General features: G+C 44.3%; 1 protein-coding gene across 3 annotated transcripts in view; it reads left to right on the top strand.

Moving 5' to 3' along the window:
• Positions 1-19,304, top strand: part of LOC139347433 (kelch-like protein 29) — a 194,185-nt gene that overhangs the window by 136,053 nt on the left and 38,828 nt on the right. For all 3 annotated transcript variants that reach the window (XM_070987045.1, XM_070987043.1, XM_070987046.1), the window contains one exon: positions 9,777-9,975. In XM_070987045.1, coding sequence (XP_070843146.1) covers positions 9,777-9,975 — 199 coding nt within the window. The remainder of the gene's footprint in view (positions 1-9,776; positions 9,976-19,304) is intronic.

The following is a 19,304-nucleotide window of genomic DNA, read 5'->3' as shown; positions in this document are numbered from 1 at the left end:
TCAATCCCAACTCTCCCTTGCCTCCGTCCCTCCTGCCCGTTCGGAGGCAGAGAGCAGCGGAAATCACTCCCCCAGAACCTGTGACACTTTTTAATGACATGTCAGGACAGAATGTCACAGCGCTGCTGAAAAACTCAGGCAACGGGGAGGAAAAGCTTTAAGCCTCCAGCCAAGTTTTGCATTCATCTGAACGGGCGCATATGTGTGTCTTTGTGCGCCTATGTGTCTGTGCATGTGCTGCGGGTTGTAAGCTGCAGGCTATAGAGTGGAAAAGTGGCATATTGAAGACGCTGGGTAAATAATATGCAATTTTCTCTCTCCACTATGCTGTCACTAACATCCGATGGCACCAGGAAACGGGGCCCGGACATCGCTTAGAGACAGAGGGAGAGCATTTGAGCGTTAATAATGGTTTGCTATGAGACACAAAGCCGCTGAATGAAAGAAGAGAGCTGTTTCAGTTTTCTGTGATTGAAGATCATTGAAGGTGTGCCACCCCACAAGCGTCTGTGTATGTCTGCTTGTATACTATTCTAGTGAAGAAGAGATTCACAGAGACCTCAAAAGAAAAGGAAACAGCCTTGCAGCAGAGGTGCATTTGGAAGAATTTAGTGCTGAAACAAGTAGTTTATAGAGAAAAAAATAACTTACAGCAAATTTCTAATGTGGAATCTTTGAAGGAGAAGATTTAAACCACTGTCGCTTCTGTCGGGGGGGGTGGAACAGAGACGTCTCCAGTCTTAATGCTAAGCTAGCCATCTCCTAGATGTAGCTTCATGTTTAACAGACAGATATGAGAGAGGTATTGATCCTTATATCCAGCTGAGCAAGAAAGTGCATTTCCCAAAATGTCAAACTCGTCATTTATTGGGCAAAAATATCAACAATAGCTGTTTCCACCCTTTTGTATGTGATTATCTCCAGCCTTTCAAAAAATGGGCATTTTTCACTATTTTCTGTCATTTGTTTTTTGCAAAACAATTAATCAGAAAACTAATCAACAGATTAATTCATCATGAAAATTCTCATTATCGTGGCTACAGAATCAATTATGCACACCATAATGTACTCATACCTCTAAACATGGAGACTCATCCTTCAACGATTGTAAAACAGTGCCTCTGGGAGCTAAATCCGCCTCCACATTCGGTCTGCAAGACACCGGTTCCATGAGGTATATAAACAAGAGGCTGGAAAAACAGTGTCCTGCGTCATGTTTTCTCTGTGAAGGTGCTGACAGAGAGAGACCTGTCCTTCCTTTCACCCAGCCGTCTTTTGTTGGACGACCACAGACACATGGCTCCAATTATACCAGGCCAGGCTGTGCCAAATCCCTGAATAGGACCTCCATTACGCCTCACTTCAACATATTTTATAAAGGATCCTATCTTGCCAGGTGACTCAACCTGACAAAAGAGGCTGATTAATTGGCTCTTTGGAAAGTGGCCAACTAATGTAACAGCTAAAAGGGACAGTTAATGGTGTATTTTCATGATAAAAAAGGCCAGCCTTACCATTAGCAGGGACCTGCTGACCACTCATCAGAAATAACAATGGCATGCCCTGACATTTGCAGTTCCCAAGCCAAATTAATATAGTTAAAGGTAATACTTCACATGCTTATAAGTTACTAGTTATTGTTTTAGAGTTTTTATACAATTGACTCTGATAATGCAGTGAGTTGTTTTTCTTTTTGCCTCCAGCACTCATTAAGGAGAAAAAAAAAATCGTTTTGCCAGAACAAATGATGCTATCATTATGTAGTATAAAATTATCAAAGGACAAAAATGCTTTGAGGCTGTGTGCAGATATAAACTGAGCTTTTCTCCCTGTTTTACGATTCATTTACCTTCAAAACTACAAATGACCCTTTCCCCACAAGCCTCACTTTTAATTTAGTGATTCTCCTTTTAAGCTCTGAGCTCAAAGCGGACACTTTTCATCATCGCGCAACCCCTTAAGAAAAGGTTGATTGTGTTCCTTGAGATGAGGGGTTTTATGTCACAACAGTCATTCTTGAAGAGGAAACTGAAACTGTTGTAGAGTGGGCTGAAATGAATGTGTAGACCAGTAGTATTATTGTATTGCCAGCAGGATCGGAGACAAATACACGCTCTTCGAGGAGATTCCGTGGAGAGCCATGGAGATTGATGCAGATTGTCTTCTGCCTCTCTGACTCTATTTTTTCCCTCCAGCTCGCATGAGTTGGAGGCAAAGGATGCAAACACACATGGGGAGTTTACACAAAATGCACAGGATGTCTCTGTTTATATCCCAGTTCTGTGTGCAAACGTTCACACAAGACTGGAAATCGCTTGTGTATCAGCCCCGGTACGACTTGCGTAGTAGAGAGCGGACAGGATCTGATGCAAGCCACTGAACTCCGGACCCCCATTCTCATCGGTGTCCTTTGTAATCCCAGAGCACGCTCAGTCCTGATGTGTGCAGCCAGTTGAACCGCGGTCACTCAACCACGGCGGCTGAATATCCAGAGCAAGTCAAAGGCGTTTCCACTGGGCTCACTTCTAAACACACAAGAGTTGCATGAGCAGTAGGACATGGAGAGAACAAACAAATTACGCAATCTGTTCAAAGGAAGCCATCTTCCCAAGATTCATTAGGAATAATAAAAATGCACCGTGCTATATGGCGGTGGGGGAACTGCAGATGTTGCTAGATACCGCTCAATGTGGAGGATAATTCAGCGAGATGAGAAACAAGCCAGAAAGTTTAATGTTAACATATAGCAAGCAGTCGTTCACACGGAAATGTTTTGAATTAAATGAGCGGAACAAAGCTTCTTTTTTTTTGATTGTTTTGAATGAAGTCATGCTGAAAGAGGCCTCAGAGGAGAACACATTGCACCTGTCAGATGTTGCTCAGGGCAGCAGTCAGCGTCTGTCGTCCGCTACATCTCCCTCCATCCCCCCATCCATCCTTCCGGCTGATGGGCGCACATCGTCGTGCAGTCGCAGGAAACACACAAACGCGCTCAGCAAAGCATCTCTTGAACCCAAATGAAGTGCCATTTGCAAGAACATATTTTCCTGGTCCGTTATGTGTTAGGAGAAGAAAAAGCACACGCGTGTGTTTTCACACATGGACCTGCGCACACTCAAAAGGACACTGAGCTGCGGTCAGCACAGCTGAGTGGGTTTGTTAACGCTGTCAGACTAAACATGGCCATGCGCTGTCTTGAACACACACTTGTGCGTGAGTGCGTGTGGGTTATTTATTTATATACTTTGCTGTTGTTTTTTCATCCAGAGCTGCGTTTTAAACATCGGGTTGTCCATTTTTCACACTAAAGCAGACGCACACTCCTATCTGCTCAGAGCAAAGCAAATAGATATGACCGCTCGTGTGTCATTTATTTGACGCCGTCAAGGCACTGAATCATTTCACACATACACACACGCAGTAAGAGGCGTTAGTCCTGGCTGACAGTAGTGGAATGGGAAATGCTCAGTGGACATTTGTCATCTGTATTAGCGGATGCCGGCTTCCCGGCTGCTTCTCTGCTGCCTCTGACAGATCTGAGAGGCTCCCTGTTAGACACATTATCCCTGCCTTTCACCAGGCGCAACCCATTCACATCTTCTGTCCACCTGCCTGAGAGAGAATCAGAAAAAAAAGGGAGTTTTTTCTGGAGATGGGCTGCAGCATTTTCCTTGAGGCTTTTAGCAAGTGACGTGGCGGCGTTGCATGTGCATCCCCTGACCTGAGTCGATGAGACTATCAGAGAGGTGAAGCCACAAGGTGTTATCTGGGTTGCGTATCACAAATCAAGTGAATAAGCATATGGACTCCTCTTAGATGATCTTTATCCATGGAAAATGGAAGAGGATAAAAAGTGTGTGTGGGCAGACAAGCTAAAAGTAGCATCTCCATATGTCGCCAGACTCTTGGATACTTTCCATATGTTCCATGTGTCAAAAAACACTGAACTCCTCAGGAGGAATGTGACAAAGGATCATGCTACTTCTTCTTTCAATGCGCAGTAGGCTTGGTATCTTTCAGCTGGCACAGAAGCCATTACGATTTGCATACAGTGGATGTCATCTCTGTTTAAAAGCATGCAAAGGATTGCTTGTATGAGTAGGCGAGAGGATGAAAATGACAGGTCACACCATTCGTCTGGAGGGACAGCGCTCGCATTCACTCAGCCCGCCTGTGCATCAGAGAGTGATTGCTCGAGAGGTTGTTGGAAATGCAGAGAAATGGAGTCAGATACACGCCGCCTGCTCTCATCTGCTGAGTGCAATCACGTCACTCATTGGTCTGAGAGTCGTGAGAACTCTCATTCACCTATTTTGCGCCACGCATACACACAAATCTAATGCTTTTAGTGAGTTCATATAGCATGCAGTCGACACTCACCGTGCTTCCAAAGAGAATGGCAAAAGCCTGCATGCCTCAGCTTTCATCAATATTTACCAGAATTAAGACAAGGAAGGCTTCAGTCTATGTATCAAATCCTATTTTTACCTCTTTTTACATATCCAGGTATACAGTACATAAAGCACAAGAACAAAGTTATTTAATTTCCCACGCTGAAGAATTAAGCCTCAGTTCACGGGAATGCACACCTTGGCAATATTAGTGTAATCCCATGAGTAGATCTGCCAGAAAGAGGAGATTTCATCCCTCTACAAATACAATGGGTGCAAAGAATTGTGGCATTTGGGATTTGATAGAAAAAGGAAGGCTCAGACAGGTGGAGAAGATGGTTGAATGAGCGGGCTAAACGCTTTAGAGCTGCTTGTTTTTTATCGTAATCTCAACAAAGCAGTTGGAGAAAAGTTGTATAATGGCGCAGCTGTGTTGGTAGTTTGTCAAGAAGCGTGCGCCTCTTTAAATGCAAGTTCAACCCCAAAATCATGAATTGCATGAATTTCGTTCTTATCAAACATCAGAGCTGTATTTGCACTTTCTTCAAAAAGGTTTTCGATGGCGAGAGTGAACATGCTAGTGGCTCGACAAGGCTCTATTTACTAGGGCTTTGAGCTAAATCTAGCCTCGGTATGCTAACATGATCATCAATGTTAATGTCAGCAGGTAGCTCACCAGCTTAGCCTGTAGGCATGGTCACATTACTAATTATCACTACTTTTTAATTGATTATTACATTTTATTACTGTGTGTCCATACAGTATGTCCAGATATGTCATTCTGGACCAAAGACTGACAGGCTGATATTGCTCAAGTCTCACCTGTTCCTTAAGAATGGGGCCCTTGCCTTTTTACATATACAGTATGTCAATCCTCGTCCAAATGAATGACTTGACTAAGTGGCGAGTGATTGAAAAGAAGGTAACATCGTAATTAAGAACAAAATGAATAAATACAGTGAACTGCCTATAGTCACAGCAAACATGAACTACGTTTGAATTAGATTTGCATATAAGCATGTGATTAGACGTGGTGCTGTCACCACTGAACAAACTGGCAAATACACCAGGTTAGATTGTGTATATTGGACAGGCACTAACTGTACGTTCGATGTCCATGAGTTCAAGCTTAGAATATACTGAAAATAACCAAAAAAGTCTAATGTGTCTTTTTAAAAACACCTCATTTCAAAAGATAAACAAGAACCTCGAGTTAACGGTATTTGCAGTAATTCCTGCATGAGCAGTTTCAATGGCTGGCACGAAGCAGGACTCTTTTTTTTTGTGGGGTCTGACACTTTGGATTTGAATATTAGCAGCAAGTGTGCAACTCTCCCTCATTTCCATGCCGATATATGCATGTGTGGGAGGAAGAGCGAGGAGCAGGAATGGAGGTGCAGAGAGAGACAGAAAGTGAAAAAGAAGTGGGAGAGGGAGTGAGTTAGTTAGAATTAGAGATGGAGAGTATTTTTTTTATTTTTTTTCCGAAATAGAAGACAGAGGGAGAGATAGAGGAAGGGAACTGAATTAAAGTGGAGGAAAAACAGCCAGGCATTATCCCACCACTCTCCACTACACACACCCATCCACACACACACACATGCTCAGTGGATACGCTGGTCGCACTCTGTTTGCTGTGCCGCTGAATCCACGGTCGTTTATTTAATCACAGGTCAGCCTCAGTGACTTTACATTGTCTTAATCTCCTCAACAAGATTTACTGTCAAATCAACCTTTGCACCGAATGCACCAGCCAGATTAAATGTGTATCCATCTGCCTCTTTCTGTATGTGCAAATCTCCGTGCGTTTGCGCTGTATGTGTAGACGTGGGTGTGTTTTTGGGTGGATATTCATGTGGTAGCAGTCCTTACTGTTTTGCAGAGACCAGACGCCGTCTCTTTGAGGTAGCTTTACTGCCATTTTAAAGATGTTTGGCAAGTGAAAAGAGGCTGCAACAGATGTGGGTTTGTGTGGAGCGAAGATTTGCAGATGGTGCAGCAGGATGCTTGTTTTTCTTTACTTCATTTTCCACAGGTAAAGAAAACTTATCTTGGCGTGTATATAAGTGTGTGTTTGTGCCTGAGTATTGACGTGGGTGTAGTTTACAGTGCGCCAAGACAAAACTGCTAATGAGAGCACGTGTGCAGGGAGCTCAGACTGTCCATCATGCCTTGAACTCTCGACATGCTGACTGGCTGTGCTCTGAATTCCTCTGCTCTACGAACTCTTAAAGCGGCTTGTTTTTGAAAGAGCACTGATTTTCTATACTCGCCCATTCCTATTTGCAGGAAGCATGGAAACACCTGCGACAGATCACGACTGCATCGCATAGTTATACGCACAGGTGCATGCACAGTTGCTGGCAGAGTCTCCAGCCCACCTGAGCTGCATGTTTCTGGACTGCAGAGGAGATCAGAATATTTAGATGAAATCCAGGCAACGGGCACACAGCAAACCAATGACAAAATTCAAGCCTGTCCACCTGCTGTTCCAAATGGGAGCAAGATTTCCACATTCACCCCCAGACATTGTAGCACATTTATTTCTGCTGTGCCACTAAGGGCACCACCTGGCCAAAACTGCCCCATATACAGCTTTAATTTAGCTCCGAGGGTCAGAGCGGTCAGTTGTGGACCTATTTCGGATGACCCACAGATGCACGCGTATGTTCTTGTGAGCCAAAACCTGACTTTAAATACAACACAATTTAGTTCAGCCCTCCTCAGGTTGTAGCAATTTGTAGCTAATTTGTCTGAAAAGGATTTACTGTCAAATGTGTGTTTTTAAAAGGTGTCTGCATCCGATTACCGGCATTAGTAGAATAATGTCATAAGACCAAAGTAGGTGAGGCTGTTGCAGACTGGGAGAAAAGCAGCTTGTAATATTAAAGCAGAGCAGTAAGCCTGAAACTTAAGTCACCTCCATTTGAGTGTGACATGACTCAGTAACTACTGGGGCAAATCTCCCACTATGGAGGCACTTTAATTGGAAGTAGTAGCTTCTCCTGAGCTAGTGATTCTTCCCTGAAGAATATCTCAGTATGCTAAGTAGCTTGCTTTGACTTTACCTTCGTGCTGCGTTCGAGCTGAGGCGCTGGGAGCCATCGCCAGTGTTTGTTTGTGTGGGTATTGAGCTGTTTGTTTGATAAACTGTTGGGTAAGCTGCGGACGTCCGTGGAGGAGGGAAACAGACAGTCCCATCTGCAGGACGGCGGCTCGCTCTGAGCGCACTCGCCGAGAGGAAGTGTCATCAGCACATTTCTCTAACCATCACATCCTCTTTCCCGCCTTCTCGTCTTCTATTCAGCTCACCTTAGTTGGCTTGTCTGTCCTCTTTTCCTGTCGCGCTCTTCTTCCTCCTTTCCACCGCCGGGTCCTCAGTCATCTTCTCTGTCTTGTCCGATCCCCCTCCTTCTCATGCCATTCTCCCTCCTCCTACACTTTGTCCCTTTCTCTGCTGTCTTACTTCCACCTCTCCGGTCCCAGGACATGGGTAGGAAACAAATGGGACACACGCCAGAATGAAAAGGCCTCAGGTGGGAGAGGGAGATGCTTAGGCTGAGTGTCAGCTTATTATTTGTTCTCCCCTGAATGATGTTTCCCTGAGTCTGTTGTTTCGTCGCTCTCCCCGCGAGGCTCGGTCGTGTCGCTCTGAGCTGAAGGGTCAGCGGGGTCAATCTCCACCCAGCTCTCTGTCGCTCTGTCCGAGCTTGTTTACAGCTTTTACTCTCGACATAGATGAGGCTCCCTTGGGGGTACAGCCCGGCACACATGCACGTATACACACACGCGCGCGCGCCAACAGTCGGCAGCCAGCGCTATAGACAAGGTTGCCATGGCAACAGGCTGTCCTGCCTCTGTGTCTGAACACCTATACAATATAAGTACACGTAAATGTATGCACACACAGCAATGGAGCGAACATGCACCACAAAAGCAAATATTTGTGTTGCCACAGTTGAGCGCTTTTGTCATTTCGGTTCACTCTACTATATTAAATCTCTGAGAGGCCAAATCGTCATGCTCAAGCCCTCACCTCAAGACACCCCTTCAAGGAAAAGGTGCCAATTATAAGCCACAATGGTCTAAAATCGGTCTTTTGTTGGACCTTGAAAGCTTTAGGTATGTAGCATCTTGCCTTGCGTCCCTTAGCTTGATTGGGTCGTGGTGAGCCAGAACAGAGTCTTAATTTAGCCGCAGAAGAACGGTCACTGTCTGCAGGAAGATTTCCTTTGGAGGCGGCAAAATGAGAAGAAAGTAAGGTCCCCCCGCTGCCTCGTTCCAGCTCTCGCAGCGTAGCCAAATGCGCACACATGAAACTGATATGGTGAAAACTTTGCAAAGTGTTATTTCTGGTTTCTTGTTCAAGGATGAATAAAGATGTAATGATCATGGTGCATATATATATGTTAAAAAAAAAAAAAGAGAGAGAGAGAGAGAAAAGAGAAACAGTCAGCGGCTTCTGTGATGTGTTGCCTTTTCATCCTTGCCAGGGCATTTTGTCCTGCACAAGTATAGAAATAGAAACCTGACACATGCAGGATGTTAAGCTGAAGCTTTGAGGACCTGACACTGACAGTAACTGATCTAATGGTCTCGCTGCCTTCAGGTCTCCTCACTCTAACAGCCCAGACCTTTATCAAACGTGGTGCTTGCTTTTCATATCCTCTTTCATGATATTACTGAAAAAGTTTTTAGCACAGGAAAAAAAAAATAGATATAATGAGGTTAGGAGTTGATCCATCTGCTCTTTGTGAAAAATGTGTTTATTTACTGTGATCCACAGTGTTTTTAGTCTGCTGTTTGTTTAATGCTGATCATATAATCCTCTTTGATTAGCTCTGGCAGTTTCACTGTCTGCAAACACAGCTTTATTAGTGTTTGCTTTTATTTCTTTATTTTTGCCTCATGTCATTTAAGCATCGCTCACTGATTGCAACCATCCATCCATCCATTATCTATACCGCCTATCCCTTTCGGGGTTGCGGGGGGCTGGAGCCTATCCCAGCTACAATGGGCGAGAGGCGGGGTACACCCTGAACCGGTCGCCAGCCGATTGCAGGGCCACATGCAAGGACAAACAACCATTCACACTCACACTCACACCTACGGACAATTTAGAGTCATCAATTAACCTAATGAGCATGTTTTTGGTCTGTGGGAGGAAGCCGGAGTACCCGGAGAGAACCCACGCATGCACGGGAAGAACATGCAAACTTCACACAGAAAGGCCCCGCCTGACCTGGGGATCGAACCGGCAACCTTCGTGCTGTGAGGCACGCGCACTACCTGCTGCGCCACCGTGCAGCCCCTGATTGCAACCCTCAACCTCTAATTGTCCTTTCTCTCTTTTTTTTTATCCCCCCTCTCTGTCCGTCTTCTCAGAATTTGTCGGACCTGCTGGCAGTGGTGCGTCTTCCCTTCATCCACCCGTCCTACCTGCTGAACGTGGTGGACAACGAGGAGTTGATCAAGTCGTCGGAGGCGTGTCGTGACCTGGTCAACGAAGCCAAGCGCTACCACATGCTGCCCCACGCACGGCAAGAGATGCAGACGCCCAGGACCCGGCCGAGGCTCTCTGCTGGTACGCACCGACTCACACACGAGCAGAGACAGATTGATGTGCATCATCTTTGGCCTGGATGATGTGAGAGCACGGTGGCCGTGACATGATCTGCCGCATTGGTAGCATCAATGAAACCCCCCCTACGCACACACTATTCATATTTTACTGCTGCAATATGGCAGAGAGGTCACGGCTCCACAGGTGACCTCGACTCGCCACTGAATTGTATTGATTTTTGCCCACAACTGGAAAGCAATGATTTAGAGCTCCATAATGTTTTCCACACAGCTACTGTACTGTAAATACTTAAAAGTCTATGTGGGCAATGGGTCATATTTCCAAATGTCAGCGCAGGTTTTTCTTTCCACAATCGAACAAATGACTAGAGCTGGAGCCAAGCCTGATTGAGGTTACCGTGAAAAGTTGAAAGTGGCCAACCATAACGGCGTCCCAGGGTTTTGCGGGCTTCTGAAACCCAGGCACTTTTACAGCAAACCCCAGCACATAAACATCTCCTAACAACTTTTGAACACCAGCGAGGCACATTCAGGCCTGTCCGTGCTTTCTAAGCAAGCCGCCAACCATTCACTGTCTGACCGCCGCCGATGTCCAAGCCATTGAAGACCGTGTTTGTTTACATCGTTAAAATCAAAGAATCATTCATGGAAATTGGAAGGCGCCTGCAAATTGCTTTTGGCCGTTAGATTTTTCCCTCAGGTCGGCCAGGACCCCACTTTTTCCCCCTGTAAAGAGCTGCCTAATTATAGTGTCTGCATGGCATTATGAGCTTCACACCAGCACACCTTACCAAGTTATTTTCTGCTTGGTAGGATAAAGATAATTGCCTAACAAATGGCACTTTATGGAGAGATCAGTTTACTAGCCAGCTCTGTTGTCCAGCCAGTGTGTTTATATGCCAGTAAACAAACATTGGGGGAATTGCGTTAGGTTAATAATATTTGCATCTTTAATTGCGTGTAATGCAGTCGCAGGAGGCGTTAGAATCATAAAGAATCATTTGCCTCTTGAGAAAAGACATTTGTGGCATTATCTGCGCTCACCGTCATCCCATTACTCATCCTCGATCCAGTGGTTTCTCTTTGTTTTCAGCAGTTTCTTGAAGCATTTTCTGTCAAGGCCCATTTTTACTGTTTGGTATGTGCATATCTTATGCGTCCTGCGTCCTACAGCCCCATTATGCAGGCTGAAGTGAGTATTGATTCACAGCAGCTCGTGGCTCTGTACAACAGAATTATATAAATACATAAATGCTTCTGGGATGAATACATTCATGATGCATTACACCCCGATGGCTCAGTGAATGAGAAATATATGTAAGTTCTGTCGATCAAGTTTTGAACTCATCTGGAGCTGAAATTCTTATTATGACTGACTGTGCCGAGCATTTTATCAGCGTGTTTGTGTGTTGGTTTGAGAGCAGTGTGTCCTGACTGACTGTAATCGGTCTACAGATAAATACGAATCTAGCTTGACTTTTTTTGTAGTTGTTGGTATTGTTGTAGGCCTGAGTGTGTTTTTTATGCCTCAGCCTAAGTGTGTCAGTGGTCATGATTATGGTGCTCATGCATGTGTTGCTCAGCAATCTGCTGCATCGGACAGGGTGGGCTCCACGCAGCGGGGCGCGCATGGTCACTGGGATTGCAGGGTAGGTGTGGGACTAGCACGTGTACATGCATGACGGCGAGGAGGATGCGAGACTGGAAGGTGAGTTTGAGGTTGTTGGTAGGATTGTGGTTGGCACTCAGAGGACGAGAAAGTGAAGAGACGTGGGAGAACAGGAGGAGAGGTCGGTGATATGGTCAGAGCGAGGGAGGGAGAGAGGGAAGGAGGCGGGGGGGGGATCAGAAATGAAATTTGAAGGGCAGACATTTGATTGAGTTTATTCCTTGAGCATGTGTCTACTTGTGTAAGCAGTGAGTGAGTGTGTGGCTGTGTGTGTGTGTGTGTATTTTAAATGTGCAGAAGCAGATGGGGCACCACCTGAGCTCGGTTGATAAGTCTGTCAAGCGGAAAAAGAAAGGAAAACTGCCATCCGTGAAGCACTTCTTGCTGAGCACAGTCAATCTGTGAACTTGTGAGTCGCGTGCATATGTGGGTGTATTGCGGTGGATGTGTTTGTGTTCATGCAATGTGTGTTTGTGTGTGTGTGCTTGCGTGCGCGCATGGACACATGTCTGAGTGCCTCACACGTTCAGTCTTTTTACTAGTGATAAATCTGACTCGAATTACACGTTTTCAACCCACAAATTTAATTTAGACAGATTTTTAATTAACATCCTTTCACTTCAGACTTAAATCTGAATCTGACTATTGAGGCTGTTCTCACAGTGCAGGTTTTCCCTTGACATTCAAATGTAGAGACCAGCCAGCGCTCGATTATTGAGGCCAATGTCAGCCTTTTCCAAGTAATTTTATACAGAAAACGCAGAACATAAGCAGGCTTTTTTAAATCAGGATGGCTATAGCCAATATTTAACAGACAAGCCTGAGAGGTGTAAAATGTCTAACTTTTCCATTAAAGGAATAACCTTTGACAAACAAATAGAACGAAATAAAACGAGATAAACATTTAGTAATCCTACAGTGGGGAAGTTTGCAGTGTTACTGCAGCAAAGGGGACAAGGCAAAGCAAGATGATGAAAAAGAAAACAACATAATAATCAAAACAGACAATGTTTGAAATTCACATCATTGGAAATAGGAAATATCAACATTGCACAAACAAATCTAACAAGATAAGATAATTGATAGTGACTCCTTCAATTATTGCTGTTTTTTCTGCACTCATTTTTGTTACCTATCATCCAACATACCAGTATATCACCTAAAGTTGTTGGCAAATGTATCCCCTAACAGTGACTAGTTTACACTCCAGCACACAGAGAAAAATTTGCATTAGAGTTGTGTTTCTGTCCCACGAACTGATGTACAACACTCTTCTTTTTAGCTTTGTTTAGTCTGTGACTCCAGAGGCAAATGTTTGTTGCTTAAACTAGCCAGTCACTAATTTTGTCTGTGTGCTGTTGTAGTGCTGGGTAGGTAATTTATCAGAGCTTTTTCTCTGAAAACAACCCTGATGAGCGAGCAGAAAGTAGGAATTTAGAGCCGTAAAGTTACGAGACATAACTGAGATATAAGATGCTACAAGGCTGTATTGAATTTAGCTGAATTTATTTGTACTTCTCTGTTGGTTCTTCACTATGTGACACCTTTCACATTACACGTAGTCATTTTATCCATTGTTATATATATTACAAGCTTTGAATATTACATTATGATGGTAAAAAGTCATCCAAATGCGCTTGGAAAATCTCATATATATCTTATTTACCAGTTTCATGTTTTTGCAAAATGAAGCTCATATATCATGTCATGGATAAGAAAACCATTAATATGAATATTAATGGACTATGAAGATACACTCTGCAGTGTGTTCATAAGATGGAATAGCATGAACTTTTTTGAGTTTAACAAAAAGGCCGACTTCGTAATGAGTGTTTGCTCCATTAGCTGTAAACTCGAAAAAAAGTTCTTTCCATTGCAGCCGAATGGAAGCAGCCAGATGGTTTCCACACGACTTTTAATTGTCTTGTTTTCCCAGGTTTGTCTTTATAAAGAGTCCTGCTGTGCGGCATTGTTGTAATTTATTTCTTAACAGTGCTCTTCACAGTTTTTACCGTTGGCTCATTTTTGCATCAGTCGCTCTGACAGGTCCTGCCATGTCCACACGTTGTTTGGCTCGACTGGCTCCTGTGCTGAGTGAAGGAAAGTGGTTCGAAACACAAATGTATGTAGGATTTGGACAAAGCTCTTTTTCTCTTAGAATTACCACAAGGCGAGAGTCATAAAAGTCTGAATAACCACCACATTAAGTTTATATCTCAATTGCCTTGCTGACTGAAAACGAGACTGTCTTGCTTTGCTTCTAGTTTGCATTCCAGAGCATTTTATTGTTATTAGTTGATGCAAATGAAGCAGCCAAAACGATCCTCAGCATAGAAATGATCCGTCTGTGATCTTCTGATACAAACCCAGTTTTCAGTATGTTTCTGAAACCCACGTTTCTTCTTTTTTTGACATATAGTGTGCACAAATTTTAGCCATGCTTGTTTTTAGCTCATGTTTTTCTTGCTCTACCTCAGTTTCCTGCTGCAGCAGTCAACTTCTCAGGGAGGCAGGAGACATGGAGCTGGTGTGTTTTGTTAACGGCCTCCTGTCTTCCTCATTTGGCCAGAAAAGAGTCTTGGGTAAAGTGAAAATTATGAGTGTCTCATAATGAATCCACGGTGTTTTGCGTACTGTATGTGTATCCATTAGCTGCTAATTGGTTAATTAGAGTGTGGATGTGCATCTGATTAGCTGTCATTAGACTTTCCAGGGGATCAGGGGGATTAAACAGCCGCTGGTGCTGGGAGTTTACTCATAAACCATCTTGCCATAAGTCATAAGATTCACTCTGATTTGTCATATTGATATGTGCTTTTTGTGTGCTCTTAAGGAGCAAGAAAAGTTTTCTTGGGTATACATGCTGTGTCTGTGTATGTGTGTGTGCACATCCAGACAAAAACCATACATTATGTTCCCATTTCCTTCTCTCCACATGTGACGCTGCTCCCGGCGCAGAGGAGGGTGGAGAGCGCCAGGGCAAACTGTTAACTCAACCCAGCCAAGTGGAATAGCACTCAGACAAATGAGCTGTAATGACTAGGAGACGCAGGGGTCCAGCTCGGCTCACACTGTTTCTCTGTCTCATTCTCTCTCTCTCTCTCTCTCTCTCTCTCTCTCTCTCTCTCTCTCTCTCTCTCTCTCTCTCTCTCTCTCACACACACACACACACACACATTGTTAAACCTTTAAATACATGCGCTGTAGGAGGCAGCCCTTAAACAGTGGCTCCACTCTTCCTCAGCCTGTCCACTTCATCATCTGTAATCAAGCGTTCATTTATCTAAAGGCTGAAAAGTTAAAAACTACAGTAGCACACGTAGCACAGCAGCAGCAGCAGCAGCAGCAGAGGCAGGAGCAACTGAGATCAGAGCTGGTGAATGCAGCAGGTTCGTTCCAGCCTCTCATCACAAGCCTTTTATCTATATGATCATTCCTTATGCTAGATTAAATCATCCTGGAACAAGATTTATTTATTTTTTTAATCTGAGATCAGAACCCTGGCATGTGTTGCTGCAGGATTTAAGCTGTTCCCGAAATGACTCTGGAAATGTAAATATTAAATGTTATTAACCATTTTACATTCCTCCAGCATAAGGCAAGCCAAATAAAACGCCGTGTGCCGGTAGTGAGGTGGTCTGAAACGGCTGGATTTCATTAGACCAGCCCGCACAATAGCTTGGCTTGCATCCACAGCTCGGAGACAATGAAACCAGGCTGTTCTGTGAGGTCTGAAGCCCGTAGGCGTGACATTCATCTACTCATTCACACCTCCGCCAGCCAGCGGCTCCTTGGAGAGTGGCCGCAGCGCGCCACCACCGCAAAGAAAGGAGAAGATGATTCACGCCTTGTAAGGAGAGCACAAAAGATCAACAGATGACTTCCCTCTGAAGCCTGTTTCAGACTGCTTCTCCTGCTTCTGACTCAGGCCTGAGTAATAATCATAATGATGCATTTTATTTTCCATAATGCTTCCACTCAAAGGCACTTTACACGGGGAAAAACAACAACAAACACAACCGACAACAGTCTCCACGTTTCCTCAGCTGCTCCTCTTCAGCACTGACAGTAGCTCTTTTTCATGGAATAATTGAATTTATTTGTCATCTTTCTCTCTGGCTGCACAGCTTCAACATAAACCATCAAGTACGGCGATCGCAGCGGGGAAGCTGTCAACAGTTTGGAAAGACAATTATAAGCTTTGCAGGGTTTTTTATGTCAGGACTTTGTTGATTATTGTCCTGCTCTGTGTAATTATTCAGCCTGGTTTGTCTTTGAGAGCCAATGCAGCGTGAGATTACTCTGTTTCACCTCTCAAACTGGAAAAGCAGGATGCAGGAAAGTGTGCCAGAAATGTCTTAATCGCTCTATGTGAAGAGTGCCCTTCAGCGGATCCTCTTCCGATTTTATTTCTGGAGTCAGAGATGGTATTTGAGGGAAGGAGAGAGGAACACAGCGAGCGAGCAGAAGAGAGAGAAAGTTGGATGCAGCTATTCACTGGAGAATCAGAGGATGAGTTTTTGATGTTCCTGCGGCTTATCGGTGAAATCTCGAGCAAACATGTCTATCTCGACTCATAAATGTAACATGGAGGCGGTAAATCCAGATTAGATAACCTGTGGTCTGAACGTCTGCAGGTGCTGCAACGAAAATTAAGGTTCAGTCCGCTTGACCTTTTCACTAGTGACTACTGTCAGCCTGAGCTACCGAGGAGGAGGGAGAGGGCGAAGGAGAGGGAGGCTGGTGAGCCGTGGCCTCGGCCGGAGCCAGAAAACTTGACTCATTCTGTTCCGAGAGCTGCAGTCCGTGCTCAGACCCAAAGCGAGCAGCATTTACCGGAACATGGATCAGCCTGAGCGTCGCTCGTGCCACATCTGGCACTTTGACCTGACTGCTTCAGTCTCATCCAGTATTCAGACGGAGTGACCCCGGTTGGAGCTGTGTCATTGCATGTGCCGATGGTGCAGATTTGGATGTTTGGACTGTGGGTGTATGTACAGCATGCCTCCATCGATTCATAGCGTATGAGATGTACATTCTGAAAAGTTTAATAGGTCATTCATCCAATTTAGAAGAAATGCATTTTCTGCCTTTCCTCTTGTGTCTAGCCACGCAGAGAGCTTTGCTTTGGCGATATCCGTCTCCAGATACAGTACATGGAGGCGAAATGAATTTTCATCTGCACTGCTCACGGCATTGAAACATTACATTTAAAAAATTCAACAGGAACATCTCTTTCCAGTGACACTGTCCCAGTTACTCCGGAGAGTCCACAGAACAAACCCTGAACAGTTTCCATAGGGACTGTTTCTTTGGTAGAAAGTAGTTCCACCAAAAACTGTTCACAGTGAGGTGTGGGGATAATCCTCAGCTTTGGGGACACTGTTTCTGGAAAGACACAATGCTGTTGAGGCTTTTTTTTTGTACTTTTACAATGCTGTGACTGCCACAAATCCATTCACTTGCATTGTATTGGGGTGGAGGTGGAAATCTCAGCCAAGGATATCTCAGAATTGGTCAAATAAAACCAAAACCGCCTGCATGGCGAGACACCACGAAAGCAAGTCAGTCATTTGCGTGAGCTGACTCTTTAAATTTACAGTACGTTTGAGGCCATGAAAAAGGCTCGTCTTCACCACTGGAGTGTTTTGTTTTTTTTTTTTTTGCACATACGCTTCAAATTGTGCACAAACATTCATATTGCACCTCCCTGAACCCTGACATTATTTGGGGAGTCTTTTTGCCCCCTGATCCTCACCATAGCAAATTAACACCCTGGGAGAGAAATCATAGGATTAGGAAGAAAAAAGCAAAAGAGAGAGATTAGAGAGAAGCGGCTGAGATAAGACGAAATGGTTATGGACCAGCAGTGAGATATAAATGGCTCTGAGCCCTGAGAGACAGACTGCCAGTGTCACTGTGGCTATGATACCCAGTGAGGAAATGTCTGCACACTTCCAGTTTTCCCCAGTTAGAAGCTTTATGAGCATATTTCCACTTACATACACACACATGTGACATCTTTATTAGCTCACAAACATATTTTAGAAATTCAAACTAGATTCACACTAGATTGCTAGTTGCTTTAATTGTCTTCTGACTGCAAACCAACCAGTTTCCCTTTAGCATCATACTTGAGTTAAAGACTAATGAAGACTGAAGAATTATTCCAGCGATGTACCTCTTCATAAAGTACCCTGTTGAGTTAAATCCCTTGAGGATTTCTTTTTAAATCTGTTGAGAAGAAGGAGATATACAGCAAACAAAGGTAAGCAAGCAAGTTAAAGAAAACTTTGATTCTCTCAGACAGTTTGAGATGTGAATTGTGCAAAACAAGCTGAAACATGCGATTTAGATATCTCTAATGATTTTTTGGCTTTCTGTCTGCTGCACAGTAGAGGTGCATGAAGGAGCAAATCCATACATATCCTCAAGATGATGTGAGCCTAGTGGATGACCATGGTCACTGACAAACTGCAGATTTTTGCAGTGGAGCTCCCCTTACTGGTAACTCAAAGTGCAAAGTCCGTGTGCTATTTACAGGTGAAACAAAAGCGGAAAAATCCACAGATGCAGCAACTCTTGCAGATGCTGTTGCTCACAGTTTAACCTTCTGTAGCCTAGTTCTGTACTCGACAAACAGTTTGAACCAGCAGCTGGCAAAAACAACTCCAGCCTGTACAGAAGAGCATCACAAGCAGCGCGTAACCTGTCGCTTTCTGATGCGATCATTCAGTTTAAAGAAAGAACATGCAGCCATTTTATTTCTTTTTTAGCAAAGGGAGGAAACAGTTTGAATCTGTTTGAAGCTGTTTAAGTCCCTGCTTTCCCTCACTGTACAAATGTAAATGCATTTTGAGAGGAAGCTGCAGAATTTGTATTGACTCTCAGCATCTTAAGGCTTCAGTTTGATGATGGCATCTGGTATTTGACAAAACAATCCCACCTCAAGGTCCATGAAGGTACTGTTAATCATGTCGCGCCATCTTCATCAGGAGATCTCCCAGTTGTCATGGAAACTGTAGGTAGTCAAAAGTTCGTTTTTGACATTGGAAACAGTTTTGAAGAGCGTGTGATATGATTGGAAGCTCTGGAACAGCCACTTAATGTACCTTGAGGTGACATTGTTTTGCTGTTTCCAAGAATTTTCATGCTGGTATTTCGTTGAAACACAATCCGCTTACAGTCAGTGACATATAATGCTGGGAGGACAATTCTCGCACATGCATTTGAGCAAGACACACTCAACTTCAGCCATGCTCAGTAACTGCTACAGGAGGTGTCAGTGTGTATGTGTGTGCAGCTTCACCCAGCCCAACCCCACAGTGACCCTTTGACTGTTCCTGCAACAAGGCTGGTTAAAATAAGGCCACGAAAGGCTGAAATATAGGTAAAAGGTGCACAGGGTGAGAGAACAAGATGCAGTGAAGGAAGATGAAATGGAGGAGTATACTGGGAAAACAGCAAAGGCTCCTGGGGTTGGAGAGAGAGAACGACTTGAAGAGAGATGGAGTGAAGTCCCCCGTGGGCTGAGAAAGAGAGGGAGATAGAAGAGGAGGGAGGTGTTAGCCGCAGGGTAAAAAAGGAGAGGAATAAGGAAAGCAGGGTCACAGCATGGGGCAGAGAGCAAGGAGACACATGACAAAAAAGTGAGATAAGAC

This window comes from Chaetodon trifascialis, chromosome 19 (genome assembly GCF_039877785.1).
Source record: "Chaetodon trifascialis isolate fChaTrf1 chromosome 19, fChaTrf1.hap1, whole genome shotgun sequence".
NCBI classification, from domain to species: domain Eukaryota; kingdom Metazoa; phylum Chordata; class Actinopteri; order Chaetodontiformes; family Chaetodontidae; genus Chaetodon; species Chaetodon trifascialis.
This window is presented reverse-complemented; position numbering and strand designations above follow the sequence as displayed.